Genomic DNA, 27,225 nt, shown 5'->3' with positions numbered 1-27,225 from the left:
CCTAATTCCCCCTACCTAATCGCACCCACACCCATACCTGCTCCCTCCCCCAGGGGTGGTGTAACGGAGGATGCGGTTAGGGAGAGTAAGAAGCACACCTCCACCAAAGAACAAGGAGAAAGCTAAAGCGGCAGCAGCCAAAGAACTCCAATGTATGACCTCCCCCGACCGCTGTCCTTCTGCCAAAAATGAAATGCATCAGGGGCCAGAACTTGGAGCCTCAACAGATAATCAGCCACTGCTTACGAAAGCAAAAACAACAACTGTAGCAACTACAAGCAACTGGTTAACAGCTGCACTAAAAAAACCTATAGTGGCGACTCCTGTAGCGAAACGAGGCGGCAGCACCAAGACCATCCCGATAGCCCCACCAAGGCATCACTCAGTACCAAATAACAGTAAACGGGCACTGATTACGGCCTTTGTAAAAGTTGTAATAGAATCTACCTCATCTAACCGACCCCGCAGTAACTCCGGCGCCCTTAACACAAGAGGCGAAACCAGCATCACCCCAGCGAGCGAGATCACAACACGCACCCCTACTGGGAAAACTTCGAAACCTGGAGTGCGGTAGGAAAGGTTCCCAGTCACCACAACGTTTGGAAGCCTCTCATGAAGCACTTACTGGTATCCCAAGCCTCCAGTTCCTATCATCCAATGCCCTCATCCCTTTCGAACTCAGACAAAAGCAGCACAACCAAGTCTTCGAGGCACAAGTACACAACCCTCCCACTCCAGTCGATTATCCCAAACATCGGACATCCTTTTCATTTTCATTCTTCCCACGTATAGATGGACCCCAAAGTCACAATGAAGGGGCCCCTGCCGAGGAGACGACCACAAATATCTCACATTCAACTGGGAACATCGGGGCCCAGGTATTTGCCAACCCCAACCCCATTACCAAGCCTCTTTTTTCTCCACTTTTGTTTGAAGCACAAGCAGAACGGAATCACTCCCAGTCCCCCCGTCAGGCAACCCAACAGGAGGTGCAATCCCCCTCCCTGCAATGCAGGACTTAAACCTTTTTCAGCAATCATCCCCAACCAGGGAATCACTTAACAGGACTCCGTCCTTTCTACATTCCCCTCGGTCAGTACGCTCAATACACAGGACAAACGGCTCCCGGGCTTCTCCAACCGAACAAGGCAGTATTTCAACTCCATCAGCCTGGCAGCTCTTGCTACAAACAATGGACACAATTGTCAAAGCAATGTCCTACCACGCAGACAAGTTGGATACCCAAGTGGACCTTCTAAACATCTTAGCAATCCACGTACAGGGGGTAGAACAGAAACTGCAAAGTTTCAACGAGATGGTCTTGAGGGTGCAGCGAGACCAGGAAACCACATATCAAACGTGTAACTGACATTGCACCCAAATAATAGACAAACTAGCGGAGGTCCCCACCATCCTTTCACATCTACTTGTCACAAGCAGGGAAGCCACGGAAAAGAACGCCCCGCAAACAGTGCAAGATAATGCACTAAGGGCGACTGACCCCGAACCACCCAGCCACGTGGGCGAACAGACACAAAGCGGCACTGTTTCCATCCCAGAACAATTACAGTTAGACCTCACAGCACCTATTCCAGCAATTACTGTCACCAACCTAAACATCTCAACCCTCCAACCAACTGAAAATGGGAAGCAACCACTATCCGAGCCACTTACACCAATCAAGCCACTAACCAAGCGTGAGAGAAAACGCCTAAGAAAAACAAGAAACAAAAGGCAATCTGGACAGGCAACCAACTTATTTCCAGTCCAAACCGATCAGGGACTGAAACAGAGTGACCATAATGCAGCCCTCACTCCTCCGGACACAACTCCATATAATGACCAATTGAACCATCCATCCACGCAATTCACCCACGCAAACAGTCCAAATAACATCAAAAGGGAACTACCGCTGTCAGAGAAAGTATACAGTATATTTAAGCCACCATTGAAAGAAAAACACTTTAAATCCATCAAGGCAATACACTCAGAGAACTCTCCAATTAAACTAAAGAAACCTACAACAGACACAAGTCCACGTATAGCATCTTCAGTTACCGAATACCATGGGGAAGTCATCTGTCAAACTGACACAGTCAATAACTCTAATGCGGGAAGCATACCAAGCAACCCGGATAATTGTCCATAAACATCCACTCCAAAACAACGCAGACGTAACCTCGACCACTTCCTTGAGAACAATAGAGTCATCACAGGCTGATATTGTCTTGGGAAGGGAAGTACTCCCAGCGTCGCACCAGGATTCCTTCTTAAATTTCAACAAATTAGACTTCATCCCCCATTATGTATCAAGGGGAACCCACGACATTCTAAATAGAAGTATCCTACTCAAACTCTTTAAAGCTCTGCCCTCCTTGAGTCACATAACTACCAGCGACATTGTCAGTATTGCATTTAAACAGAACTCGTACTTCATGGGACAAGAAATCACCACAGCCTCGTTCTCAGCCACCTCCTTTATTGAACAAATTTGGCAGCAGAGGGACCAATTCGCAAAGTGGGGGATCAAGTTAAAAAAGATCGACCCCCCCGCTACCCCAACCTGCTCCAACCAGTCTACCAATCAGATGGCCTGCTAAAGGGGGCAAAAGGCTCAGACCATCAAACTTCCCAAAAAAGAAACGAGTGCACGACTAAGAACATTACTATCACCTTTGCTAACCCAGAATCCATTAAGCCCCTTGGACCCTGGAACCGAATCGTAGCCGGACCATCTCAAGATATGGCATAAATCAACACCCACGCAGCTCCCAATCGACTTCAAGGCTGCAACATCTGCTCCTGGAACGTGTTGGGGCTTAGCACAAAACTCGAAGATCCAGGCTTCATGGAATTTATTTTAAGGTATAAAATTCTTCTCTTCCAGGAAACTTGGATGATTAACCCCACTCCCATAACTGGATACAAGGAATTTCAGAGCCCTGCTGAAAAGGCAGGAAAACTAGGGAGAGCCAAAGGTGGTCTTTCAACGTTTGTCTCAACCGATACTCCATGGCAAGCTTCAATAATAGAACTTGAGTCTTCTTGGCTGCAATGTGTCAAACTCGAAGCCCCGCCTCTAACTTGTCTCCTGATACCTAACATCTATATTCATCCAGTGTTCAGTCGGAAAAAGATATGTGTAGACCATTTATTAGCAACAATGACAACCCTAAAACTCGCCTACCGGGATGTAAATATCATCCTGTCAGGGGACTTTAATATGAACCTACTGCAAGCCATTAACGAGTGTACACACGCACCGAAACAACGAGATACGCTCGGTAAGAGATGTGCGGCCAGCCTGGCGGAGCTTTCAATGAGCATGCTAAATGGGAGCAGCCCAACAGACTGTCCAGCCGCACACACCAGGATTACTCACAAATCTGCTTCAACAATAGACTACACTTTCACGGATCACGAGTTCTTTCCCTCTATCACGAACTTCCAAATATTGGATAGGTCTGAAAGCGACCACCAACCGCAAACATTTACGTTACTAATTAACACAGACAACCCAGTGCCATCCAGAGTACTATCACACCAAACGCAATGCTTTAATTTAAAACGTCTGGCTTGGAAATCAGATTCGATCAACGACATCATGGGGACCTGCACCAACCTCTCAGAAAGACTTCAATCAGAACCCATAAACACTCAGGCATGGGAGCGCTTTATTCTAGAATTAAATCAAAAATTTTGCAAGCAGGCCACAGGAAAAAAAGTCAAAAGTCACCAAGGGGCTGAATGGTTCACAAAAAACCTCAGGATGCAAAAACAACAACTGAACAAACACCTCAGGAGATTCCGCACCCAGTGCTCTGTCTCCTCCCAGGACCTCCTGCAACTAATCACCAAAGTCTGAAAAGACCTAAAAAAAGCCATCAAGGCAGCAAAAAAAGCGTTCCAAGAACAACTCTGGGACAAGCTTCACCATTCTACCAAACAAAGGGATTCGAGGCAGTTCTGGGCAATAATCAACGAGTTAGCAAACGGCAAGAACCGGCATTACAACTCTGACATCATGGAGGACTCCTGGACCGCCCACATTGATCACCTATATAACGATATGCCAATGGTTCGTCCGGCAACTCACGGCCAAGAACCAGGCGAGAAGTCAATCGTTGCAGGCCATACCAGAATCATCCCCAACCCTGAAGCATCCGAATATTCTCCGCAAATCCGGACGGAGCAAGTACTAAAAATCGTTAAAAAACTGAGACCCGAGGGAGCCCCAGGACCCAACGGGTTGCCAAATGCCTTGTTCCGGCACAACCCCCTATTCTGGTCTGAACTCCTCACGCCACTTTTTTCTTCAATTTTAGCTTCTTCTTCCATCCCAGACTCTTGGAGGGGTAGTATTTTAAATCCAATATACAAGTCGGGTGCTCGCTCCGACCCCTCCAACTACCGTCTGATAGCCTTAATTGATGTGTAGGCCAAAATGTATGCATCAAACTTGCTGGCGGACCTGCAGGACTGGGTCGGAAGCAGTAACCTCATCCCCTACACCCAAACAGGATTCAGGGCAGGGATGGGCACACTCACGAACATCTCTGCGGTTACCCTGCTAGCCAACCAAGCTCTCGAAAAGTCCAGGCCTTTGAATGCATGCTTTATAGACCTGAAAGCAGCCTTCGACAAAGTCCCAAGAGCCAAGCTATGGGTAAAAATGCACAACTGGGGTGTTCCAACTAAACTCCTGGACGCCATCATCAACTTGTATTCACAGACGTGGGTTCAGGTCAGGAAAGGCGACGGGCACAGCATAACCAAAAAGATTCAAACACTCAACGGGTTAAAACAAGGGTGTGTGTTGGCACCCTGCCTCTTTAACATCTATATCGCCGACCTAGATAACCAACTACGGTCAATTCCATCAGACCCCCCAAAACTGGGTAACGTCCCTACACCCAGTCTTCAATACGCGGACAATATTGTGCTTCTCGCTCTAACACCTGTAGGTCTGCAGTGACTCATCACCAAACTAGGAGCGTACACCACCAATGCCCAATTAACCATCAACCATCAAAAAACAAAAGTGATGTGTTTTGCCAGACGAGTTAAAATCAAGGCTCATCACAAATTCACCTGGTACTTGGACGGGCAACCTTTGTCCCCAGTAGACTCATATAAATATCTAGGTTTTCTAATAGACCGCAACCTCAACTTCAAATTACAACTGGGGCAAGGCCGTACCAGAGCTAAACAACTGCAGTTTGCCTTCAGAGTCTTAAAGAAAAAACTTACAGGGTGCTCAACAGGCCATTTGCTTAAAGCTATTTCAGCAAAATTCTTACCCTCAATTTCATACGGCTCGGAAATCCTAAACATTAAAGATGTAATCTCCCTAAACTCAGCACAATCAACTCTTTTTAAGGTCCTGTTCTCAATCCCCCCGACACATCTCACCATCCCAAATTCGTCTAGAGTACGGCCTGAGAAACCAGACCCCTGACAGACAAGGGGCATTAGTTAAATACTACTGGAAAATGAGGGATGCAGAGGACAACACCCTAGCACACTTCTGCTGGAAGGAAATTGAAACCCAATCCAGGCAAAGAAACTCAACGCTCAGTGTTCTGAAAGATTCCCTTGCTGCATTGCAAGTCGAGGAGGCATGGCTCACACTCCCCACTTACTCCAGTTTCAAAACCGTAGTGAACAACGCAATCAAAAGGACCTCCTTATTAATGGACAAAACAGCCGTCTCAAAAAAAAAAAAACACGTCTGGACCATGACTCAAGGCTATCAGCGGCTGAAACCTCAATCATATTTACTTGATCACTTCTCCCAGGAGAGAAAACACTACTTAACGGTATTGCGGCTGGGGTCATTCCCATCAAAAGATCTGACACCAAAATGGAAACACCCCTGGCAATCCAAGGAATGTCGCTTATGCGGAGGTTGGGACGAGTCCCTCCTACACTTATTATGCATATGCCCTTCCCTGGTAGTGACCCGAAGAACGGTCGTCCGGGAAGCCTTCAGGAAGGAACAAATACGGACATGCAGAGCTGCTGTCATCCAATGCCTCGGGGGCTATCAATCCAACTGTCCTGCAGAGCAATACAATTTCTCAAAATGGCAGCAATAGAACTGGAAAAAAAGGAAATAACTCACTAATTTAATATGTTCCAGCATACCTATTAACGGCATTGTCTTAATGTTTCAAATTCTTTTGTTTTTAAACTTAAAATGTATTTTTACTTATGGTGGTTCCCCACCCTTTTATGATTCAAATAAAAGTATTTATGACTATGGTAGAAATAACTATAAAAGTCCCTCACATTGGAGTGGGAGATTTTTTTCTGAGCCTCTAGAGATGCTGCCAGATTTCTTGTCGATTTGATGCACATTATGATTTAGTTTATTTTCAGATTTTGATCAGAGGTACTTCAATTTTGAATACTTAAAGCATTTATGGCAATTGATTTCTATGTCTTATGCCCGATTTATTGAAATGGATATTTTGCATTCTGTATTTCACTTTAACTTTTGAATAGATCTTCATCGTTTAGCTAATGGTATTGATCAAGCTTACTTTTTGAGTCAGTTCTTACTTGTTAACTGTATTTTGACATGCTGTTTTGGATGTTATCATTAGTGGCACATTACCGCATCTATTCAGGAGGACAAGACCATCGCCGGCCCTGCACATTTGACGACTATCTCTCTCATCCAGATTGTTTAAGAGATCTCAAATGCCCACACAGGTAAGATGGTTAAGGACGAAGTGGAGCATTAAGGATGCCTACATACGTTTGGCAGTTAATAGAGAGATAACCTACCAGAGATCCATACAACTTTGGCAGCTGCACTGTGAATGACCATTAAACAGTGAATTATATAAAATGATCTGTAACATCTGGAGACCACAAAAGCTCCTGGTGTGTTCCAGTTTCTACAATTGTTTCTGCCCATCCACAAAACTAATATTAATATTTTAACTGGTCGGGTACTTTCACACCTCCTTGTGTGAGCGTTTTCCAAAAAACAGCATAGGGTTGTTCAAGCATGTTTGCCCTGAATGCATAGTCTGTCAATACCAAATACCTGTGGGTTTTCCTAGGCAATGTAGCCTGATAATCATCAAATACTGGCGCAAATAATAACATTTGGCAGAATCACTTCTTAAGGTGCACTGTTCATTTGATAAAAGATATAAAACTCAGGACTGTATACAAAGTATTAAAACTATTTTTTTTCTCATTCTGTATGAGCTACGAAATCTATTTGTGCAAGCAAGAACACCCTTGCCCTCATTGGTCGGCCAACAGAAGACTGAACGTGATGTCTGACAGATTATTAACACTTTTCTTCTCCAAAATATACATCCCTCCATAATTACCCGACAAAGGAAGATATCCCTTCCAGAGATTGATCCAGAAAACACACAGCGCAGGGCGTCAGTCAAGTGCTGGTCAAAACTTCTAGCTGCGGCTCAGATGTGTGTGTCTGCACCTCAGCAAGAAAAAAATCACTATAAGCCCATGATCCAAACATGCATCTGTCATCACCTTAACAAGAAGACGGTCACTGTTTGAATTTTTGCTGAACCAACCCAAACAGGGCCTGTGCTTTTTCCTGGGCACAGACGTCCGCTCATCTGCCCCCCAAGAAAGAAACCATTCACTGATTGTTTTTTTTTCTAATGATAAATAAAATCCAAATCGCATCCGATTGTTTGCTGGAAAGAAAAACAGTGCGTCTGTGCCCCACAAAAGTCAGCACTGTATAGATGTTTTCCAAGTCTACATTAAATCCATGTGGCAATCTGGCTCCTTGCTGGTGCGCCGACTCTGCTCCTTTTTTTCCCCAATACTTCTTCTGGGCAGGGAAGCCCTGGGAGACGAAGCAGGTGTCTGTAACTGACTCAGGAAGAAGGGAGTCGAAGTAGAGGGATCTGAGCCCAGTCCTAGCCAATACCCTTCTAATCCATACATAATGGTACATTTTGTTCTATGAGTAGGGAGGTTGGGGTGGTATGTAAGAGGGTGGGAGATGGTGCATTGCTCCTCCCACCATCACTCCCACCTCTCTTCCTCACACAACAGAAAAAAGTGTTTCAAGCTTGTGGGCATGCAAGGGAGGAGCTGAGGCAAGTAATAGCTCATTAAGGATTTTACTAGTGTCCATAAAGGAAAAGGCATAGCAACCCCCCCCCCTCCAGGCACTGAAGGAAGTGGTCCTAAAAGGTGAAAGCAAAACATAAAAAAGGGAAAAATAAATTGCCCGCTGGTGGAGGTCTTCCCCACTGACACACAGTTTGATGTGCTAAAAAAGAAGAAAGCAGCACATCGACTTCAGTGTGCCTTCAGAGCCTGCACTGCTTTTCGACACCACGTCGCTTATTGCACCGTAACAGTGGTCCCCGCTCGAGGCTACAACTGTGACTTACAAAGCAGGCCTCGACTCTGCTGCAGTGCCTTCGAAGATCCGCCATAGCATGAGTTTTACACACCGCGTCACCTAAGTCTGTGACGCCCGACTCTGCTGCAGCATCTGTGGTCCTATCGTGTAGCATTGAATGAATGAATGAGTAAAGGCATTTATATAGAGCACAGCTACTCAAAAGAGTATCCCGGCGCATCAAAGGTCCCTGGAGTCGACCTCACCACCAGCTACAATTGCAGAAAAGAAAAAGGGAAAAGGAAAAACAGAGAGCTAGGGTAGATTACTCACACTTGTTGGTTAAAGAGCAGAGTTTTGAGACGCTTCCTGAAAGTAACTAAATCTGTCACCCTCTCAGTGAAAACAGGAAGCGCATTCCAGGTCGGAGCACCAAGGAACCCAAACAAGGAGCCCCCAGCCCGGGCGCGAGAAATTCTAGAGACCGTGGCCAAATTCAGAGGAAGATCTCAGAGTTCTGGAAGGAACATAGTGGACAATTCTTCTGCACAGGTCCTTTGCCCCGCTTTCCATGCAAAGCTTTAAAGAATAGAACCATAGCTTTAAATCTGATTCTATTCTTTATCGGGAGCCAATGGAGCGCTCCGAGTGGGGAGACATATGAGCCTTACTTTAAGCCTGAGAATGGCTCTGGCAACAGCATTTTGGACAACTGGAAGACGCTGAAGAAGAGATTCTGGAAGGTCAATGTAGAGTATATTCACATAGTCCAATCTTGAAGTAATCAGTGCCTGGACCTAAGATCTCCTGTAGTCTAAGGTCAGGAGTGGAAGGAACTTCCTCAGCATCCTGAAGAGACCAAAGCATGTTACCACCCCCGAATGGACTTAGGCTTTCATAGATAAGCGATCATCTATCAAGACACACAGATTCTTTACCGTTTGTTGTGCAGCGAGAGGTGGTGATATGTCTTCTGGCCACCAGAGTCTCTAGTCGTCTGGTGGTTGAGTGCCGAAAAAAATTATTTCCGACATTTACGGATTGCATTTAAGCTGGTTGGATCTTAGCCATGTAAACACTTTTGTGAGGCAAATTTTGATCATGGATCCCTCAAAGCTCTTCCCTTTGTCACAGGAGACAAGGAGCTGAGTGTCATCAGCGTATGAAATAATTTTTGCTTCATATGTCTCCGCCAGGACATCTAGAGGGGACATATAGGGATTGAATAGTGTAGGGGATTGAATAGTGTGGGGCTCAGAATGGAGCCCTGAGGGACTCCCACATCCATTCCCGGGGATTCCAGCTGCAAAAGGAGGAATCCAAACCTCCTGATCCCTGTCTTTCAGATAGGAGGCAAGCCATTTTAGAACTGAGCCTCCGATACCGAGAGCCTGAATCCTGTCCAAAAGTTTATCATTGGGCATGGTGTCGAAGGCTGCTGATAGGTCTAACAGAATAAGAATGGCATTGTGACAGCAAAGCCGACGCCATGTGGTTTGATTCTCGACACTTTATCGACCCCGCAATGCCAGCGGAACGGACGCCTCGTCGCCAACGACGCATCACCTCTCCTGTGACTTGCCATGTCCCGGGCATCAGCAACTCTGCAACGCCTTCAGGAACCAACGCCTCACTTGCTTCAGTGATGCCTCATCTTCAGTGGACTACGCACCACCTGGAGCACCGACGTGGCAATGACCTGCACCGACAGTAAGGAACCGACCCATCCCGGCTTGAGTGACGCCTCCTCTCCCCGCACCTCACAACGTCTTAGTTTTGCCATCATTTCTAAGGTACTATGACAAGGGTCTTTTAGACTTCGTAACAGGCCTGCGCTCAGTCACAGTCAACCCCAAACGTTTGGTTTCAACTTCACCAAGCACGTCGTTATAGCCCCAGCCAGACCTATCATGTTTCCAATAGCTATAGGAAGAGTTGTGGCGCCGCGGCCAGGGCGACTGACGCTGGAATCTGGGGATCACGGTTCGATTCCCGGCTCCGGCGGCAGGTTAGCCCAGCACCATGTGACTCTGGGCAATAGCTTGCTTAATCTTCCCGACGGCCCCCAGCGCCTAGAGACCCTAACGGGTGATTGTGCGCTTTACAAAAGTGGATTATTATTATTATTATTATAACTTCATTTTACTTTGAACATTCATGTCTTGAGTTGTGTATGTGGGATGTTTGTCGTTTTGGTCATATATTAATCAGATAAATATTGGCTATTTTTCTAAACTGGTGTGGAGTCCTTTTGTGGTGTTTTCACTGCGTTACTGTGTGTGTCTGTCCAAAACCTTACGCATTGCCTCTGTGAGACGACGGACTGCTCTGGTCAAGCTACCAAGGGGGAGAGCACTGGATATTCTGAGGGCGTAACTTACTTACTCTGACTAGAGGGAGTGTCCTTACTTGGACAGGGTGCAAACCACTGCCAACTAGAGATCCCATTTCTTACATTGTGCATCTGCTGCATCGAGGAAGTGAAAAAAAACTGCACCCTAGGAGCCCTTGGGGCCAATGAGTGCATCCCTGCCCTTGTGTTTCGGTGCCATATATAAGCCTTTCCGAGCAACTTCAAAGTAGAATTAGCCCCCATTGAAAGTGTGTACACTATTTTTGACCTTTGCATTTCAGGTGTAGTATTTAGTTTTATCTGAACAAAAATATGTTTTAGTTTCAAGTAAAAGCACGTTGTTAAAGTTTGTGTAGAACTGCACACTACCCTAATAAGCAACGCTTGAGCCACTCCATCTCGCTGCTCTGATGCTCAAGTGCTAAAGGGGTACTTGGTGCTCAGTTTTGGGTTCAAGAGTAAGGTCAGCCCCAGGACACCAGAAGGGAAGTTTCTTGTTCTTATAGTTGGAGTCCCGTAACCTCCAATTGGCCTGGTTCCTCTGAAAGCAGTCCCACACATGTGGAGGTGGAGCTTGAATACATTTTCAAAAAGCCAGAAGAACCTGCATATATAAATGCAGAACAGCAGTTCCCACCACATCCACTTGGTGGACTTGAGGTAGATCCTTCAGTGACATACAGGAAAGGCTGGTATTTGGCATGTGTATGGGGTGCTCATATATACTTTTACTCACTACTTTGAAGTGGCTGAATATCTTAAGAACAGATTTCATTCACTTATTCTTAACAGCAACAGTGGAGAGAGCAAAACAGAAGTGCTTCATGGATTTAGGGCTCAGTTACAACTCGTGGTACTTTCCTAAGAGTTAGTGAACAACAACATATAATTGCATTCGGATTGGCCCATAAATTCCAATGGGCCCGGTAATACAGGCCCCTTATGAGCTATGGTTTTTAGAACTTACATATTGGCTGTTGAAAGCAGCAGAAATCTGTGTGAAACTCTAGGAGCTAACGTTCAGTAATGTGCGCAGAAACAAACTCCCACATGTTATTCACCAAAAGCATGTAATCCCGGTTATATCTTGCCCTCCCCCTCACCCGAATAACCAGGACCCTTGCTATGGCAAGTATGGGGTAATTACGGGGTGTGAAAGTAATCGCAATTTAAAGGGCCACTTATAGTGGGGAAATACATGGGGTGCGGTATTATATACAGAGCACGATGACCACCTGAACTAGAGCTGAAAACATCTTTGACAATGGCCATTTAATCGTCTCTCTTCTCAAAATAGGACTAAAAAATAGTAATGAGTTTCGAGCTCAGATTTGTTGTAATAAAAGCTTCACATAATAAAAGGGAAAGTGAATACTTCTACCCACCAGAGATGAGTGGTACGGTTCCACACCAGTTTATGCTCTTTCAATGACAGCCTTTGGATGACTCCCTGACAGTTGTCCACAAACTGGCTGCTCAAAGTTTCTTTAACGGATCGAACCACACCTGGCAAAGAATAAGAGACAAGATTGTTTTGCATAAATACCTGTACAGGGGTCTAACAAACCTGGGACACTCCATTGTCCTGATGGCATAAGGCCATATAACCTAGATCACCTAGGACAGACGTAGGTACTATATAAACATAGTTCAATTCAATCATTTGGTCAACCACAGTACATAGTACGTACATACACACACAGATACACACGCATAGACACACACACACTTCGAAAATTCTGCTCACACACATACACCCCCCCCCCCCCACACACACACACACACTTTACGAAAATTCTGCTCACACTCGTTCATTGGCGACTAGAATCAAGACAGGATCGAGTTAAGTGTTAATATCAGGATCCTTGGAATTTCTAGAAACTCTGCAGTCCTGGAACCTCCGAGAGCCAGCTGTCGTTGACCAGGGCCGACTTCTTTCAGAGTGTGCAACACCAATGGTTCTGTTCTGCACAGAGTATTAAGAACATAAAAATGTCAAACCTTTAGACAGCATGCACTTCTTTTTGTAGGAGCAAATAAAGAAATGAAGCATTTTATGGAAGATAAGAATGGAAATTAAACTCTTTAAGTTGTTGGTGTTTAATTTTAGGAACTCGGGTATTTACTTAGGAAATACTTGACTGACTTTTACTGATATCAACTTAAGTAGCTTTATTTGCATGTATGACTGTGCCTCCCTACTTGGCCTGGTACATAGACAGGACTAGGGAGCAGTCAGTCACTTACCTGTGATGAAGCAAGGTAATGAACAAGATTTTGTTCAAACTTGTGAAATTAACCTCTTTTAACATTAATTGAATTAATATGTTTGTGGTGAAAATTACTAATCAACTTAGTTTAAAATTGCATACATTTATACACGTGGGATTAACTAATGTGCTTTATGTTGCAACGCAAAGAGAAAAATAATAAACTAACCTTGTCTATTGTCTTTGTCAGTATTAAATGCGGCTGTTTAATTAATGGCATGTGCTTATTATGTGTTATTATGTTATGTCTTTCTGTGACAAAAGCATAAAAGAGTTTGTGTGGTTCCTGAAGGAAAGGTAAATATAAAGCTGCTTGTATATGCTTTGCTAGGTAACATAGTTAACGGGATTAATTAGAAAAGGGGGTGGGTAACAGAATGGGTCTCAATTCTTTAATTAATTGATGTCTTGCGTTTGTTTAATAATAGTTTCCGAAGTAAGGCCTAATGGTGGTTCAGCTTGTCCAGAGCGATTCTTTGCACATGCGCAGCTGTGAGGATTTTTGCTGCATCGACATTAATAATTGAATAAGCAGGACTACAGCCGTGTTAAATGTGCACTCGAAGAAAAAGGCTCAAGGACAGGAACTTGATTTGCCTGCCAAGGCTAGGAAGTGATATGTTCAAGACTCGGGGAAAGTATCGTTTTTGAGGAAACCGAGACTTATGGAAATGAGAGACACAATAGGGCTTATGTAAAAGCCTAGTCCTGGTCAAGTAACGGATGATGACCTAATGTTTTATCGTGGACTGACACCAGCCAGCCAATAAAAAACCTGGATTTTCATGAAAAGATATAAAGTATAGTAAGTTTAGCTAGAGAAAAAAGTATAAAACCTGACACTTGGAGCAGGGAATTTCGCTTGCTGTTCCGATTGATGTGACATGCTGTTGGACTTTTGGCGCACGTAAGGACAGCAGACTTGGAAATGATTTTTCCTTTCTAGGTGATGAGGGAAATAGACAGGGAGATAGTTTTAGGCAATGGAAACTGTTATCTTGCTAATAATTCGTAATTCTGTGTTTGCTATGAAGATGTCAGTTTATTAAATCACTTCCTTATTAAAAATGCTGCTTTCTTATTTGCTTATAAAATAAAGATTCTAAAACGTTAATGCTTTCATTCTTTGAAAATAAAGCTAATAAAAATTAGATTTGAAGTGGGAAGCTGGTTTTGTTTATTCATGGTCTAGTTTCCATCAGTTGATCCATTCGCCTTTAGTGGCTTGATTAAAATGATAAATTGTTTAAAACCATGGTGAAATCGATTAAAACTGCAGTTGTATATAATAGTGTAAATAATTAATGAAAAGACTTTATTAATCAGGCCACATGATTCAGTCGCTCAAAAATTGACTCATTGGAGTTATGGGCCTATATATGTGTTTCATGATTAATGGCGAGTATTGAGGTGATAGATAGTGTTATTAAGACAGTTTTCCAAACGGAGCGCTGGATCAATTTCTTTATAGCAGAGTTCGGTTACTATGGTAACTGGCATGTTACATGGTAATTACATAGGATTAATGTCTAAAACATGTTAAGTTTGTTCAGTTGTTATATGTAGTCGAAAGGTTTTTTCCAGCAGTGTGAAAATTCCTGGTCAGTGCCGGCACATGAGTAGTGTGATAGATGAAGTTACACAGTGCATTTGTTCTGTTTCAAAATAGTGGTGTCGCCGTATATCACTAGTGTTGTGGACGTACAGCACAAGTTTAGGGATTTTAGGTGTGTAAGGTAGAATGCATAGTGAGGATTGTCTATGAAATCGTAGCTTTTGAGTATAGGGACTGGTGTCCTGTTCTAAAACTCACTGTGTAAAGAGTAGTAGAATTTATCTGAGCTTGAGTGAAGGGTAAGGAAGCGTTGTCTATCTTACTGGCAAGTGAGGATTTCTATTGGTGGGTTAAAGTCCTATTAAAAGATTTTTGTATGTATGGTTAGGGTTTTCTCTGTATGGATGTGCGTAAATGCATTTGTAATATACGATCGAGTTAAACTCTGAATTGTCTCTAAGGAGGTGTAAAATATCTCTGTATGTGCATTTAGAGAGAAACGAGTTCGTTATTACCTGCTAGAAGGGTAAAGTAGCCTTACTTTATCGACGAGTTAAAATATTCTGTGAAAATAGCGTTGTCTATTTCACGCAAAAAGAATACTTGAATGTTTGAAAAAGCTATCACTTCATTTTAGCGAAACAGACAAATGGTTTGTTTTTGTGGCGTTACTAATTGAATTCAATTGAAGGTTCTTGTAAATATGGCGCTTGAAAATATTTTGTAAAGGAGGTGTGAGTTTAAGGAGCGGAGCGAGAGACAGAGAAGCTGCAGCGGCAGCATACGTCACAAGAGTCGTGCTGTGATTGGCTAGCATACGTCACAGTGTTCGCGCACCGATTGGCTCACATGACTAAGGCAAGCTTACAGCTGATTGGCTCATCCTGAAAAGCAGTAATTCTATTGGTTGAGCAAAGTAGTGACGTAGCATAACCTGATTGGCTTGTTGGTGACTTTCGCGCACGGATTGGTTGGTGTGGCGGAATAACAATTTCCTTGTTACGATCTTTACCGGAGTAAGGAAGATTCTTTAAAAACATGGATTATTATTACATGAAGGAGAAAAAGAAGCTTTCATGGTTTCAGAAATTGAAGAATAAACTTAAACCTGACAAGAAAATTAAGACGCGAGGTGGAAAATTAATTCATAAGTACAAAACACCTGCAGCGTATATGTTGGATGAATATGGTTATCATACTTGTATTTGGATTGAGAATTGGATGGAGTATACTAAAAATGATGGTGTATTAGCATGGCCGGAAGACGGATCTTTTAATCTGGCAGTTTCGAAAAGAGAAAAAATGATGAAACTTGTACCAAAGCCTAGACCTACTCAATTTGAGGCTCTGGTTGAATGGGAGGATGAAATGTTTGAATTACAACAAGAGAGTAGAGGAATATCAAGGAGAGCAGGACTAGATCTTGATAGAGAAACACATGAGGACAGAATGCGTCGATGAAGATGTGCAGACATGTGTGATGGTTTGTACCCAGTGAGAATAGTTGGTGAGGCAACTGGACAAAAGAGTACCCAAAAGAGAAATAATAAAAATTGTGAAGAAAGTGATCAAGAGGATGCAGTATTAGAAGAGATTTATACAAGAAACCCGCCACCTTATCAACCAGTTTGTTCATGGTGTTCCCCAAGTACACCTCCAAGAGAAGTTATTGCTTCTCCAAGAGAAATTATTAACGAGACACCTCCTTGATCAAACCCGAACAATAGTAAAACCCCTGAAAGAGCAGAAACCAGATGTAGTTCAAATATATCAGGTGAAAATAGAAATTATGCTGAAACACCTGTTCAAAGAAATGCAACCCCAAGAATTAAAATGAGAGCAGAAAGGTGTGAGGAATTACCAAATACCTCAGACTATTTTCGTTCAAAAGATGAGTTAATACAGCAGTTAACCAAAAGCATGGAAGCAGTAACAGTTCCTGTAACAATTGGACCTGTTCTTCCAGTATTTGATCAAAAAGAAGTCAGACATTCAGCTTTAACTGTTCCATTAAATTCAGAAATACAGAAAGTGGCTGAAAAATTTTATTCAGATTTGTCTGAAATACATCGAGAGAAATTAATGATGCCTGATTTAACTTTTAATCAAAGTTTGTTAAGTAAAACTCCATCTGCTGCAGAATCTGACTCTGGAACTCCGGAAAAGAGTCCGAATAAAATAGATTTAACCCCGCAAACCCCAGAATGTAAATTACTTGATGTTGCAAAGTTGAAAGCAGATTTAGAGGACTTAACAATTGGAACTGACAATTTGAAGCTGTATCAGGATGATGAATTATTATTTCTTTGTAAAAGCATTACATGGAAAACGAAAAACAAATATGATCAATTAGAGGAAATGGCTACTGAATTAGGAGTAGATTTAAGTAAACAGAAGAATTTGCAGAAACATTATAGAGTGGATTTCTCTGAAAAAGATATCGAGAATATGACTACCACAGGAAGAATCATTCATATAAAAGACTTAATTGTGGTTTTGAGAAAATTGGCTGAATTAAGTAAATGGTGAGTAAAATGGACTAAGAAAAGAGATGAAGATAAAACAAGTTTAGCATTTCCTGTAAGAGAAAAGAAGGAAGAAGTAGTGGATGAATTCCCAATGAGAGAAATACCAGGAGGAGGGTATGTGCATGTCCCATGGACAAGGCAGGACATTTTATTGTTCACTAATGATTTTCCTCGTTTAAGAGAAAAACCTGTAGAATGGTATCGACAGGTAGACAGATTTGTGAAAGTTTCAAAGGTTTTGTGGGTTGATCTTGATGCATTCTTTGACATAGTTGTCCCATCAGATCTATGGACTGAATGTAAAATTTCTATAGATTGGCCAAAAGAAGAACCTCTTCGACATAAAGTAACTGGTGCTCCTTCACCAGATGTAATGAATACGTACGAAAAGGTAATTGTGTAGTTGAAAAACAAGATTCCCCCAAAAGAGGTGGATTGGGTTAAAATAGATAAAACAACCCAAGAGCCAAAAGAATCAGTACATTCATTTTATGAAAGATTACTGCTGGTATTTAAACAATACATTGGTTATGAAAATTTAAGTGACAAAGATATGAGCCATTTCATATACAGATTTGTTTATGGCTTAAGACCTGAAATTGGTGAAATGATTAAATCTGGAATAGTAGGTTGGCAGTCTCTCACAGTAGATGACATTTTTAGAAAAGCAAAATACTGTAGTGATGAATTAGACGCAAAACAAAATAAGCTAAAAGAAAAGGCTATGTGGGCACAGGTAAAAGTGGCTGAGCAACAAAGAGGAACATTAGGCAATAAAGGTGTTGATCAGAATCAAGGGAGATTTAAAGGTAATTATAATAAATCAAAATTGATGGGAAATATAGAAGAGTTAAAACAGAAACTCCCATGTTTTAATTGCGGCGAAATTGGACACTGGAAGCGCGAATGTAAGAATCCGCCCAGAAATTTAAAAAATGCATCATTAAATCCACAGATGCAGAATGAGATAAATCAGCAGCAACAGCTACAGCGACAGGTAGTGATTCAGCAAAGTCAGATACCACAACCGCCACTTCCAAACTGTGTAAATGTGCAGAGATACAGTGCAGAAACAGGATTCAGCGGAGGTGAACAGGTAAACAGATCGCCAAGAGTGAATGTGTTGAATGTGTCACAACAATTTTTGATGAAAGAAGATGCAGGCAGTGAATCTGATGATTACTTCTGACGGTGCCTGGGAGAGGAGGAAGAGTGTGTGCTTGGAGCCACTCTTGAGGTAGATCGGTCTGGTCCATTTGTAAATGGTAAAGTGAATGATGTAGAAATTACTTTCCTAGTGGATACAGGTGCTACTCGTTCTACTGTTAGATCAGTGGAAATATAAAACCTCCCTCTCTCTGGTGAAAAGATCCAAGTAGTAGGTGTAGCAAATCAGCAAATAAAAACAGATCTAACTGAGCCAGTTGAAGTTGAAATAGGTAAATTTAAAGACATGCATACATTTGTAGTTTGTAATAGCAGTCCTGTAAATCTATTAGGTAGGGATATCCTTTGTAAAATGAACTGTAAAATATATTGCTCACCGGATGGTATTGAGCTTCAAACTCAAGAAGTAGATGGACTTTACAAATTAACAATGTCAATGGTTGAAGCAGAGGAAAGTAAATTATTTCCTGTGTTTGACAAGAATAATCTACCTGAAGAATTAAAAGACACAGTGAATGTTAAAATTTGGGATTTCACTGGTGATGAAATGGGTCTGATGAAAAATGTAGATCCAGTAAAAATATCAGTAAAACAAGAAGCAGATTATCCAAACATTCCTCAGTACAAAATGAAAGCAGAAGTGATTGAAGGAGTTATTCCTGTAATTGACAAGTTTATAAAGCAAGTTGTTCTAAAAGAAATTGAGAGTAGCCCATGTAAGTCACCGATTATGGGAATTAAAAAGCCAAACGGAACTTTCAGAATTGTTCAAGACCTGAGAAAGGTTAATAAAATTGTAGTTCCATGTTGCCCAATTGTGCCAAACCCAGCGGTAATTTTATATCAGATTCCGCATGATGCAGAATGGTTTACAGTTATTGATTTGTGTAATGCATTCTTTACTGTTCCATTGCATCCAGAGAGCCAGCAAATGTTTGCGTTCCGGTTCAAAGAGCGCATATTAGCATGGTGTCGTATCCCTCAAGGGTATACTGAAAGTCCATAAATTTTTAATCAGTTGCTAAAGAAATCTTTGGAAAATTTAGATTTGCCTGGAAAATCTACATTGGTGCAGTATATTGATGATCTCCTTGTGGCTGGAAAAACAAGAGATAATTGTGTGACAGATACCATTACTATTTTAAATAATCTGGCAGATGAGGGACATAAAGTATCTCCTGCAAAATTACAGTTTTGCAAACAAGAAGTAAAATATCTTGGTCACAGAATTGCAAAAGGAGTCAGACAAGTGACAACAGAGAGAATACAAATGATTCAAGCAATGCAACCTCCAAAAACACAGAGACAGGTTAGAATGTTTCTAGGGATGGTAGGTTATTGTCGCCAATGGATTAGTGGATTTTCAGTAATTGCAAAGCCAATGCAGAGACTGACAAAAGCAGACATAAAAGACCCGATTAGTCTATCAGAAACTGAGTTACAAGCTTTTAAACAGTTAAAAAGAAGTCTGTGTGAAGCTCCAGCATTGGGAATGCCGGACTATGAAAAAGAGTTTGAGCTGTATTGCAGTGAAAGAAGGATGTGCATTATCAGTTCTGATTCAAAGACATGGAAGACTGAGAAAGCCAATAGCATATTTCTCAGCTGTTCTTGACCCTGTTGCAAAAGCATTACCAGGTTGCTTAAAAGCAGTAGCTGCAACAAGTGTGAGTTTGGAACAAAGTGAAGGAATAATAATGGGATTTCCTGTAAAAGTATATGTACCACACTCAGTTGATATTCTCCTTACAAGAAGCAGAACACAACACTTGACAAATAGCAGGCTAACAAAATATGAAAAGGTTATCCTTGGCTCAGATAACGTTTCGATTGCGAGATGTGTGAATTTAAATCCTTCCACATTACTACCTGATGGTACTGAAACAGAAATCAGAGACGAAGTTGATCATGAATGCCTGGATGTGTTGGAATATTGCACTAAAATCAGACAGGACATTAAAGATGTCCCATTAGCTGAATCAGATTATGTTTTGTTTGTTAATGGTTCATGTTTAAGGACAGAAGAAGGTGTTCTGAGTGCAGCATATTCGGTATGCACAGTTGCAGATGTAATTGAAGCATCTTGTCTCAAAGGAATTCGTTCAGCTCAAGTAGCAGAATTGATTGCTTTGATTTGTGCATGTGAATTGGGAAAAGAGCTAAAAGTTACCATAGTGACTGATAGTCAGTATGGATATGGCGTAGTCCATGACTATAAGCAATCCCAATGGAGCGCACACCGCTAGCCCCTCCTCCGGATCGCCCCTCGGGAATCTGGTACATGGAGTTCTTGAGTGATTCACCCATGTGGGTGTAAGTAGGTACTTGTAAACTGATGATCTCTAGACCCGATACATGTCCCGGGTTTTTGGATATCGCCCGAGACATGGCTCGGGTTTCGGGATAACTTCCCTCATCAGTAGAGAAAATAGTTAGGGTTGGAAGAGAAGGCCGCCAAACAACCGTCAATGGCCTCGATGCCCGAACCGGCACGCAGGTGCGTCGTCCAGGAGCCCGTCGGTTCAAAGCTCAAGGGAGCCAATTTATATAAGCAATCGCAATGGAGCGCACAGCGCTAGCCCCTCCTCCGGATCGCCCCTCGGGAATCTGGTACATGGAGTTCTTGAGTGGTTCACCCATGTGGGTGCAAGTAGGTACTTGTAAACTGATGATCTCTAGACCCGATACATGTCCCGGGTTTTTGGATATCGCCCGAGACATGGCTTGGGTATCGGGATAACGTCCCTCATCAGTAGAGAAAATAGTTAGGGGTGGAAGAGAAGGCCGCCAAACAACCGTCAATGGCCTCGATGCCCGAACCGGCGCGCAGGTGCGTCGTCCAGGAGCCCGTCAAATGAAAATGAAGGCCTAACATTTAAATTAGCAAAAGAGCAAGTCAATGAGATCTCAAGTCAAAAGGAAGAGGTCTTGAATAAGAAAAAACAAGCAGGAAAGAAAATAGAAGTAATTAGCAGTAGAGCAAAAAGAGTAATAAAGCCAAATCAGAAGTACAAGTCACCTGAATGGACCTATATAATAATACCACCTGTAGTTGAAGTTAATAGTAGTCAAGGTAATTTTGATGATGCAAGTGACAATGATTGATTTTGCTTCTTAGGTGACACAAGGTTGAAGAAATTGTGTTAGGTGACATAAGGTCGAAGAAAGTGTGTTGGCTGGAAAAAACATTGCATTGATGTATGACATAAGGTCGAAGAAAAACTATTAGAAAATAGAGTTTTCTGTTGGAAAAAAAAGAGGGGAGTATATTTAGTATTTTTCAAGTATATTTAGTATTTTTCAATTTTTGTTTTTGTTTAAAGGCTCTTGTTATAAAGTAAAGATGCCTTCTTTTAATAATAACTCGAGATGCTCCATTTTCAAGAAATGCTGCAAACTGTCTTCAATATGTGTAATCTTGATTATTTTAGTTTGGTTAATTTTAACTGTCATTTTTCCTCTAGGAATAGATAAAGAAATGTACAAAACTAATATGACTAGTAAAATTGTGGTCAATCATGATATAGTCGATAAAACTGATAAGATTATAGCTCATAAACCAGGAATTCACCAAGATAGATCTATTGGAGATTTTTCTAGTAATACCTTTTCAAGACTTTTATCTGAATATGTTAAGGTGATGGATGCAAAAGATTGCTACATTTGTGTAAAATTACCTACTTCTGCTTCGGAAGGTGTCTCATACAATATGCTTCCTCTTACTTATGGCGTAACCTGCAGTTTAATAGCTAGTTTGTTTTTATCAAACTGGTCGTTTAGAATTTTATTACTCTGACTTTGATGAAATTTTTGCAAATCTAAAAGTAGAAAATAGCTTGAACAAAGTGAAACATGCTAAACAGATGAGGGAATTTTTCCTAGTAACAAATGAACTCACTTATGAGTATGCTTTTAGGAATAATTTAACATGTAAATTGAGAGCAGAAGAAAAGTTGTTCTTGAATATGGTGGAAGAGAGAAGGGCTATTTACAAGCGTAATGAGATGTTGAAACAAACAGTCTAAATTTTGGCAGAAAGAAGATGAAAAGCTCACTGGCAGAAATGAAAATGTTGCAATTAACATAGATACTCCTGTTAGTGGGAAATTCTGTATTAGAAGGGATAATACATTGTTTGATAATTATTTTGTTGGTGCAAGTCAATGTGAAGACACTTATCGTATTATTGGGGGATGGGGATTTAAAGGAGGCAAAGATCCAATTTTTCCTGGAATTTATTTTGTTTGTGGGAATAAAGCTTATTACAATCTCCCAGACCACTGGTATGGGACTTGTTATGTTGGTTTAGTTTTTCCAAAATGTTTTCTTGGAGATAGAAATGCAAAAGGTTCATTTGAAATTGGCAAACACCTAAATAGATTTAAAAGAGAAGGCTTCTCAGACATAATGGGAGACATATTTGGTGCAATAATACCTATGGTAGGAATAACCCTGAATGCAAATAAAATCAGAAAAATGTCTACAATTGTTGATAGATTATCAACTGATACTGCAAGTGGATTTCAATTAGTGAATACAGAGCTTATTGCTATGAGAAGTATGGAAATGCAAAATCGTCTTGCTTTAGACATTTTGCTAGCAAAAGAAGGTGGAGTCTGTGGAATTTTGCATGTCCAACATTGCTGTACTTATATCCCAGACAAGAGTCAGAATATAGAACTGTACATTAGAAACATAACTAAATTACATGATGAGGTAGAACCTTTAGAAGATGATAGTTTTTCAGAGCGTTTAAGTAAAAGATTTACAGCAATCAAACACTGGTTTCAAGAGATTGGTAGTTCAATTATAGGTAAAATAGTTTTCCCTTTAATAGTCATAGCTATAATGATACTTTTGTTAAAAATTAGTTGCATGATTAACAAGAGAAGAAAACATGTTATGGAAAAGAAAAGAATTTACAAACTGAGAAAGGAGAAAGAAAAAGAAATAGAATTAGAAGAGTTTCAAAGAACTCAATATGAAAGTTGCAGAAAAATAAATGAATCTAAACTTTAGAAATACTAATATTAAGAAAGTCCAAAACATGTTCAAGGGTTGAAAATGTATAAATTTTGGGTATTGTTTGGTGATTTATAAATCACCAGATGAGGGAGTTTTATGAAGCAAGGCAATGAACAAGATTTTGTTCAAACTTGTGAAGTTAACCTCTCTTAACATTAATTGAATTAATATGTTTGTGGTGAAAATTACTAATCAACTTAGTTTAAAATTGCATACATTTATACACGTGGGATTAACTAATGTGCTTTATGTTGCAACGCAAAGAGAAAAATAATAAACTAACCTTGTCTATTGTCTTTGTCAGTATTAAATGCGGCTGTTTAATTAATGGCATGTGCCTATTATGTGTGCTTATGTTATGTCTTTCTGTGACAAAAGCATAAAAGAGTTTGTGTGGTTCCTGAAGAAAAGGTAAATATAATGCTGCTTGTATATGCTTTGCTAGGTAACATAATTAACGGGATTAATTAGCAAAGGGGGTGGGTAACAGAATTGGTCTCAATTCTTTAATTAATTGATGTCTTGTGTTTGTTTAATAATAGTTTCCGAAGTAAGGCCTAATGGTGGTTCAGCTTGTCCAGAACGATTCTTTGCACATGCGCAGCTGTGAAGATTTTTGCTGCATCGACATTAATAATTGAATAAGCAGTACTACAGCTGAGTTAAACGTGCACTCTAAGAAAAAGGCTCAAGGGCAGGAACTTGATTTGCCTGCCAAGGCTAGGAAGTGATATGTTCAAGACTCGGGGAAAGTATCGTTTTTGAGGAAACCGAGAGTTATGGAAATGAGAGACACAATAGGGCTTATGTAAAAGCCTAGTCCTGGTCAAGTAACGGATGATGACCTAATGTTTTATCGTGGACTGACACCAGCCAGTCAATGAAAAACCTGGATTTTCATGAAAAGATATAAAGTATAGTAAGTTTAGCTAGAGAAAAAGGTATAAAACCTGACACTTGGAGCAGGGAATTTCGCTTGCTGTTCAGATTCCTGATTGATGTTACATGCTGTTGGACTTTTGGCACACGTAAGGACAGCAGACTTTGAAATGATTTTTCCTTTCTAGGTGATGAGGGAAATAGACAGGGAGATAGTTTTAGGGAATGGAAACTGTTATTTTGCTACTAATTCCTAATTCTGTGTTTGCTATGAAAATGTCAGTTTATTAAATCACTTCCTTATTAAAAATGCTGCTTTCTTATTTGCTTATAAAATAAAGATTCTAAAATGTAAATGCTTTCATTCATTGAAAATAAAGCTAATACAAATTTGAGTTGAAGTGACAAGCTGGTCTTGTTTATTCATGGTCTTGTTTCCATCAGTTGATCCATTCGCCTTTAGTGGCTTGATTAAAATGATAAATTGTTTAAAACCATGGTGAAAACAATTAAACTGCAGTTGTATATAATAGTGTAAATAATTAATGAAAAGACTTTATTAATCAGGCCACATGATTCAGTCGCTCAAAAATTGTCTCATTGGAGTTATGGGCCTATATATGTGTTTCATGATTAATGGTGAGTATTGAGGTGATAGATAGTGTTATTGAGACAGTTTTTCAAACGGAGCACTGGATCACCTGCTAGGTTTCCCAATGACAAGTGAGATCATCGCTGGCAGCTCCGGTTTATTAGCCAACAACCCATACTTCTAACTGAAGAAAGCAAAAACGAACAGTCCAGAAAGCAGAGTGCTACCGAATAAAAGGCCCAGACTGGCTGAAGGTGTCAAACTGCAGTCAGCTGTCAGGAACAGACGGTCTCTCATCTAAGCAGCACCATTATAACATAACGTGTATTTGTAAAGCACACATTCACACAAGGGTCAAGGGTATTTGGCGCTGAAAAACAGAGGTTTATGGTTACCCAACTCAATGGTACTCATTTTATCGACCTCAGAAGGATGAAAGGCTGAGTGGACTCATCCGGATTTTAACCTGTGACTGACCATGAGGTCGAACACAGACAGGCCCGTACAGTGGACGCATTAGTCCAAAATATATATATATCTGGTATGATTAAGGATAGTCAGTTACATGCCAAGAGGGCTTCTGAAAGGATGGTAGGGCTGGGGAAGGGATAGTAGCATGACAGATGTGCCTCTGAAAAGCTGCTGGGCAGGGTCAGATTTAATAAGCTGCCAGACCAGTTACTGAAGGATTAGTGGTACTAGTATCTAGTCACAGATGAGCCCCATATCACCACAGACAAGGTAAAAGACAAAGGAAATTTTTTGAGCTTGTCGTGCATCACATCCTCGAAAAGGTGATATACGTCACGTCCACCTCATTTGGAGTTTAGAGGGCAAAAACTTCAGCTGCATTTTGAAGAATGTCACATCACCTCCAAACTCTAAGAAAGGCCCAGAATACTGAATAACGTAATGGTGGGTAATGGAACTTTAATAAAGTACGAAATAGCCATTTATGGCACATTAACAAGTAGGTATTCACTAACAATTGAAAGTATGCATACTAAATATAGTTTTATGATAAACAAATACATATTTATTCCAAATCAGTGCATGCTTTTCATTGCTTAGAAGGGGAAGACCCGGGACAGATGTGCAAACATGAAGACTGTGAGGCAAGATGGTTTTATAATGCAATATAATTGTTTTATCAAACCATTATTGTTATATGATAGTAATACACTTCAGAGGCACAACATAAAGACAGTGTGACAGTTGCTTCCAAAGGGTACAGCTGCAGATGTGTATCAAGAGGGTGTGCAGTTTCTAGTGAGAGGGGCGGGGAAAGGGAGGTCTTTCTTCATGATGCCCTCACACACCCCGAAGGATTTCATGCTTCATCATTGGGCCAAGATCCTCGTCGGGTCGGCGCTACAATGCCCGACGGGCTCCCGTAAATGGGGCTCTTTGGCGGAGATCTTTTGAAGAAGCTGTGTGGTGTGGGCGGGTGCGAGGGCTGGGTAGTGCACAGGAAGGTAGGTTAAAATAAGCCTAGACCTACTCTTATATGTTTTATTACTGTGGTAGCTCAGGCTTAATTAAAAGTTGTGGGTGCCCAAACTGGATGTGATGTTCCTACAGGGCTGTCGTAGAGTGGTGGGTCAACAAGTTTCGTGCCTACTTTACCCCTAACGGGTCAGATGGCACTTCATCAGGACCAAGAAAAGCTAAAGGTGAGTGGTGCACTCTGGTTCTCGTAATTTTTGTCTGGTGAAAAGGGCGCAGTAGAATGTACCCTAGTAGACTTATACCGGGGTAGGCGATCTGGTGGGAAAATAAATGGGGGGAGATAAAGGGAGAAAACCAACTAATAGAGCGTTAAAGGCAGGCGAGAAAACATCTTGTCAGGGTGCTCTTTTATGGCAAATACAAGTTACAGTCAACAGGCTAAAATGTCACGGAGAGGTAGTGGGCACATGCATGTGTGGTACTTTTAGCATCGTTACGGTACCCAGGCTTCTCTGTTATGATTTGTTGTGTCAGGATTTATTAGCACAAGTGCGCTAGTGTGCGTTAAGTATGCCTGTTATGGCAGCTAGGCATTCAAACATACATTCAGTGGTCGCAAGATTGAATCATAGGCTAAAACTACTATCATACTCGTATGCGAGGAACATTGTACAAGTACATTGATAGTTGATCGTAAAGTCCTTGACTCGAAAACACGGTTTACATGCCCCCCTGTCTTTCATAATAACCTCCGTGCACGACTAGCGGACGCAAGCACAGCCACGACATATGTACATACTGATAAAGTTGTATTGAAACCACTACCTCCAAGATGGCTGCACCGGTTACCATTCTAGCTCTGGGACGATTTCGACGTTCCACTGTGAACATAAGCATTGGACCCCGAAGTAGCCAGCACGGGAACCAGAGCAAGGGTAGGATAGATGAAAGTCAGCTGCCACCCTTTGTGAGTATACTGCTTCCTCGACTCATTCACGCTGCCTGGACACCGGTAAGCTATGTACCACTTGCTTGTTTTGTGACCACCTTACTC

At 41.4% G+C, this 27,225-nt stretch overlaps 1 protein-coding gene across 4 annotated transcripts in view; it reads right to left on the bottom strand.

Moving 5' to 3' along the window:
• The window catches only part of MUL1 (mitochondrial E3 ubiquitin protein ligase 1), a 934,495-nt gene that overhangs the window by 840,942 nt on the left and 66,328 nt on the right, over positions 1-27,225 (bottom strand). For all 4 annotated transcript variants that reach the window (XM_078643000.1, XM_078643002.1, XM_078643001.1 and 1 more), the window contains exon 4: positions 12,092-12,212. In XM_078643000.1, coding sequence (XP_078499126.1) covers positions 12,092-12,212 — 121 coding nt within the window. The remainder of the gene's footprint in view (positions 1-12,091; positions 12,213-27,225) is intronic.

Source organism: Lissotriton helveticus, chromosome 5_1, assembly GCF_964261635.1.
Source record: "Lissotriton helveticus chromosome 5_1, aLisHel1.1, whole genome shotgun sequence".
In the NCBI taxonomy this organism is placed as follows: Eukaryota; Metazoa; Chordata; class Amphibia; order Caudata; family Salamandridae; genus Lissotriton; species Lissotriton helveticus.
The sequence above is the reverse complement of the archived record's forward strand: the minus strand, read 5'-3'. Positions and strand labels throughout refer to the sequence as shown.